At 46.6% G+C, this 5,215-nt stretch overlaps 1 protein-coding gene across 1 annotated transcript; it reads left to right on the top strand.

Annotated features, from left to right (window-relative positions):
* Window positions 1-774: 774 nt before the first annotated feature.
* Clec14a (C-type lectin domain containing 14A) lies at window positions 775-4,325 on the top strand. The gene is made up of 2 exons (XM_029563441.1): window positions 775-1,154; window positions 1,188-4,325. The coding sequence occupies exon 2, from the start codon at window positions 1,244-1,246 to the stop codon at window positions 2,654-2,656; it is 1,413 nt and encodes a 470-aa protein (XP_029419301.1). The 5' UTR covers window positions 775-1,154; window positions 1,188-1,243; the 3' UTR covers window positions 2,657-4,325.
* Window positions 4,326-5,215: the final 890 nt, after the last annotated feature.

Genomic DNA, 5,215 nt, shown 5'->3' with positions numbered 1-5,215 from the left:
AACATTTTGAATAAATTATGGGTGTGTGTGGGGGTCACTGGACACAGGGACAGAGTGGAAGAAACGGGGTCCAGGGTCAGTTCCATCTACACAGGGTGAGGACACAGACAACTCTATCTGCACAGGTTGAGGGGACAAGAGCTCCATAGAAACAGAGGGTTCTAATGGACAGCCAGGGGTACTAGTGTCCCCTGACTTTAGGCTCCTTCTTAAAAACTTAATAGTCTATTTGTTCAGATGATTATGATGGCTGTAATAATAAATGCCACACAGGTAATCACAGTAGAGATGATATTTAAATAGTTCAACTTTGATAAAATGAAAGTTTGCACAGTTGTTCTTAAGCCTCTATAAGACCATGAACTCTTTCAAATATAACCTATAAGCTTGAAGAAAATTTGGACCCATATGGTGGTGAGGAAACCTTACACACTAACAATTAAAATCTGTGACCATTATTTTTCCTTGGAGGAGCAACTTCCCATTTAAAAAGACCACAGGGATTCTAAGTTATTTGACTGGTATTTAGAACAACCTAGTTTCCTTTGTCATTAGGAAAGAGGCAAAGCCCAGGAGGATATCAGCAGTTAAATACCAAGGCCTCTGGGGCAGGAAGAAACTGCTAAGACTTCTGACTAGAGCGAGCCCCCCCCCGCCCCCGACGCCAACACAGGGCCCAGGAAACCTCCCCAAGCCTGGAATGTTCTACAAATTATACTGACGCCAATTCCTCGGTCCTGGACACAAACACAATGGGCAGGCATGGCTTGTGATTACAGGCCAGTTCCTCAGTTTGCGTTCTTCCTGTCCCCGTTCATCTCTACTTTCTGAGATCCAATGTTCTGATAGGGTACTGAGCCAGGAAAGCCACTCGCTTCAGACCCACTGGCAACTTTCTTTTCTCCAAATCTAAGCTGAGTGTTTGACCCCCTGCACCAGTGCGTTCCCTGTGCGGAGGCGCCAGCTGAGTTCCTGACCCCTGAATGAATCAGGGCGGCACCAAGCCTGGCAGAGCTCTGGACACATTTCCTGTCGCGGCCTAGGGGAAGCTGTTGGTCAAGAGATTCTACTGGGGATTTTTGGTGGGTTGGAGGATGAGGGTTCAGGGGAGGGGAGAGGAGGACACACTTGGGTCGGGGAGCGGGCTGTAAAGGGCTATGATTCCAGAGACAGCCAGGAGCCGTTGAGCAGGCCAGACCGAAGTTGGGAGCCGCAGAGCTCATAGGGCGTCCAGGAGTGCACGATGAGGCCGGCGCTCGCCCTGTGCCTCCTCTGTCCCGCGCTCTGGCCCAGGCCGGGAAGTGGCGAGCATCCCACCGCCGATCGCGCTGGTTGTTGGGCGTCGGGGGCCTGCTACAGCCTGCACCACGCCAGCATCAAGCGCCTGGGGGCCGAGGAGGCCTGCAGCCTAAGGGGCGGGACTCTCAGCACTGTGCACCCGGGTGCCGAGCAGCTCGCAGTGCTCGGTCTCCTGCGGGCAGGCCCGGGGCCGGTTGGCAGCCCCAAGGACCTTCTGTTCTGGGTGGCTTTGGAGCGCGGCCGTTCCAACTGCACCATGGAGAACGATCCGTTGCGGGGTTTCACCTGGCTGTCCCCCTACGCCGGCGAGTCCAAAGGCGACACGCTACCGTGGGTGGAGGAACCACAACCCTCCTGCATCTCGCGAAAATGCGCGGGACTCCAAGCCACCCGGGGAGTGGAGCCCACCGGCTGGAAGGAGATGCGCTGCCAACTGCGCGCCAATGGCTACCTGTGCAAGTACCAGTTCGAGGCCCTGTGCCCAGCGCCGCTCCCCGGGGCCGCCTCTAACTTGAGCTTTCGAGCTCCTTTCAGGCTGAGCAGCTCGGCTATGGACTTCAGTCCTCCTGGGACCGAGGTGAGTGGGATGTGCTCGGGGGATCTCTCCGTCTCCGCTACTTGCATCCGGGAAGAGAGGGGCGCAAGCTGGGATGGGCTGTTCGGAGGAGTGCTCTGCCCCTGCTCCGGGAGGTACCTGCGTGCTGGCAAATGCTCCGAGCTCTCTGACTGTCTGGACGACTTGGGAGGCTTTGCCTGCGAATGTGCTGAGGGCTTTGAGCTAGGGAAAGACGGACGCTCTTGTGAGACCAGAAGGGAAGGACGGCCAGCCCCTGCGGGGACCACCATGCTGCCAACTAGGAGCGTGTTAGCCACTCCAACTAGCCCTGTGCCTAAGAGAAAGTGGCCACCCCAGATGCCCGGTGTCACCAGACAAAGAAATTCTGCGACACCTGTTACCGAGATTCTTCAGTGGGGAACGCAGAACACACTATCTACCCTGGAAACGTCCTCAGGAACCAAGCTAAAAGCCACCCTCAGCTCATCAGGAAGCATGATTCCTACACTGAATTCTACACCTTCCCCTTCCTTTCCCCAGACTTTCAACTCCTCCTCCACTGTGGTCTTTATACTTGTAAGCATAGCAGTAATAGTGTTGGTGATATTGACCATGACAGTCCTGGGGCTTTTCAAACTCTGCTTTCACAAGAACCCGTCCTCCCGGACAAGGAAAGGGGCTTTAGACTCTCGGGGTGTGGAGACTGATGCTGAGGCCACTGCTTTGCGCCCGAGTTCCCCACATTGTACAAACAATGGGGTGAAAGGCAAAGACTGTGGTCTTGGGTCGGGGAACACCTAAAGAAACAACCCCGTGGGCGCACCTTCTGCAAACTTTCTCAATTACAAAGAGCAGGGAAAAAAGAGATTTCTGGAATGATAGTTTCCACAGAAATTCTCTTTCCCATAAATTCTCTTTGCCCCACTAAGGAAGTAAATCTGAACAATACACTTAGACCCAGAAAGTGAAAGAAGGTGCCTTGGGCTGGTGCTGAGGACAAAGTGTTACTGGAAGGAGGCACTGTGGTGTTCTGGGGAGTGACTGAACATTTGCAGACGTTGGAAGCAAATGGATAGCAATATAAGTTTTAGAAAGTTTATTTTCACCAAAATGAGAAGGAACTGTCTGTATTGTTTAGGCTAGAAGTATTGATTTGAAAGCCTCAGGAAAAATAAAGGATTGTTAATGACTCAGATTCAAATGTGTTTGATTTTCTCAAGGACAATGATCTAGGAGTACAAGGTGCATGAGACGGCCACCGCCGTGGGATTGCTGGTCCGTGGGATTGCTGATCCTCCCTGCTCTTTGGCTGAGGAAGCACTTGCACCCTTATGACTAGGACCAGATCTTTCAGAACTAGTAAAGTTCCACTTTGTTCATTTATCCTTTGCTTTCAAAGTCACTGTTCTGTGCTCTGCTGTAAATCCTGAGTGCAATGTTGCGGATTTCTGACTCTAGAAGCCAGTTACAGTTGACCACCAATTCAAGTGTTTACTGTGTGTCCTTGCCCAAGGAGACAGATGATTTGTGTCTTCCTCTTCCAATGTCTGTGCTTTCCAGTGTAATGACCTTCCTCCCCAAACCACCTTCTAGACATCACAAATGCTGACCCTCACTTCCAATTATGGGGATGTTAATTCTCAATTAAAACATTAATGCTAAATATTGATTTTAATTCTTCTGGGTACATTAAAGCAAAGCAAAGCTGGGCTTCTTCCAAAGTGGCTAGATTCTTGTGCCCTACTTTATCCATGAAAAACAACAACAACCTTGAATTCCAAGCCATTTCTGCGTCTTCGAAATAATGTGTATAATGACAGTGTATGTGCATCTTGGGATAGTTAAGTTTAGCAAGGGTTTGCATAGGCAGAGCCATGGTAAACAGCTTTTCATATAAAAAGAAATGATAAATAAAAAAAACAACTTGTTATGGCTTGAGGTATTAGAAAATAAACAAAATGACACATTCTGGTGTAAAATCATTAAGGCATAAGAAAAGTCACCATCTCATAGAATCCAAAGACACTGAAAAGTATACCACTTAGATTAATATGTTAAGACTTTTCAAGAGATATAAAGGTTGGTGTATGGAAAGAAATAGGGAAACAAGTTTACTTAGGGAGAAAATGAAAGTAGAGACAAGCTTGGGCTACATTTTTCTAGAATCAGTTTTGATATTCTTGGTTGTATTGTACATATAATGGAGAGTCTACTTAAAATTAGCAAATGGTCAAAACAAAATAATTTGGAAAATTAAAAGAGCTTATTACATAAATTCATGTACTTCAGGGTTATAATACCTTTAGGTATTGTAACCCTGAAGGAATACATTCACAGATAACTTGCTTCATATGTTAAATATGCTTCCAAATATTTTCAGCTAAATAAAATCACAAATGAATTAGATTTGACAACATTGAGGTTACTTCAAATATATTAATTTCATATGTGAAACTAACAGATAAGTAAATGGCTCATCAAAAAATCCTCAACTTTTCAGTTATACACATCAGTTCACCTCAGTCTTAGCATTATAATTTTCCTCTTCACTCTATGAGCCCCCAATAGCAGAGGTATGGTGTTTACTTTTGATGACCTGAAAAATACTCTCATCTATAAGTAGACTGAACATGGGTAGACAAGTAGATGGATGGATAGAGATAATGTATACATGTGTGTATGTGTAGACATATACATTTGTCTTAAAGGAGGTTGTCTATATTGTTTCAATAAGGAGTATGTGTAATTAGCATGCAATGTGCAACAGATGCCATTGTTCCATCTTGGGCTCAATGAAGAATAAATCACATCAGTGCAATTATTTTGCTATTGTTTCTTTTATTTCCCTTTATAAATGGATCCGGGAAAATTACAGAAAATTAATTGTTTTCATCTTTGATTTCTTGACAAATAGCAATTTCAGTACAAGTATTTCAGAATATAGAACTTCCTTTGGTTTCTGCTAAATGAACGTGGCATCAAATTGTCTTCTAAATACTTATGCTTATATTCATAGTGCAGCTCTCATCTCTCATCAGAGAAGCTTCCATTTACAGTTAACATGGACAGTCCCAACTGGTCAAAGTGGAGAGAATAAATGACTCTGGAGTGCCCAGCCCCAGTCAGGACATCTCTATCAGTCACCTCCCCCGGTACACTTGGGAAACACTGCAGAGTGGGGAGAGAAAGGCATTAAGAGACAGAAGTTGGGGAGGACTGCTCTGAAACTGTGTCTTCTGGGCATGACAGGACAGCTGTATCATGAGCTCAGCAGCTGTGGTTGCCTGCACAAGACCTGTTCATGGTCAAGACAGTCAACTTTCTGACGTGGTTGAGGAGAAGCTCTCAGGGCCTCACCTC

The sequence above is a fragment of the Nannospalax galili genome, unplaced genomic scaffold (genome assembly GCF_000622305.1).
Source record: "Nannospalax galili isolate Female #2095 unplaced genomic scaffold, S.galili_v1.0 scaffold636, whole genome shotgun sequence".
NCBI lineage: Eukaryota > Metazoa > Chordata > Mammalia > Rodentia > Spalacidae > Nannospalax > Nannospalax galili.
The sequence above is the reverse complement of the archived record's forward strand: the minus strand, read 5'-3'. Positions and strand labels throughout refer to the sequence as shown.

What these genes read in the sequence shown, in the direction of transcription:
- Clec14a (XM_029563441.1), top strand. Translation starts at nt 1,244, where the DNA reads ATGAGGCCGGCGCTCGCCCTGTGCCTCCTCTGTCCCGCGCTCTGGCCC.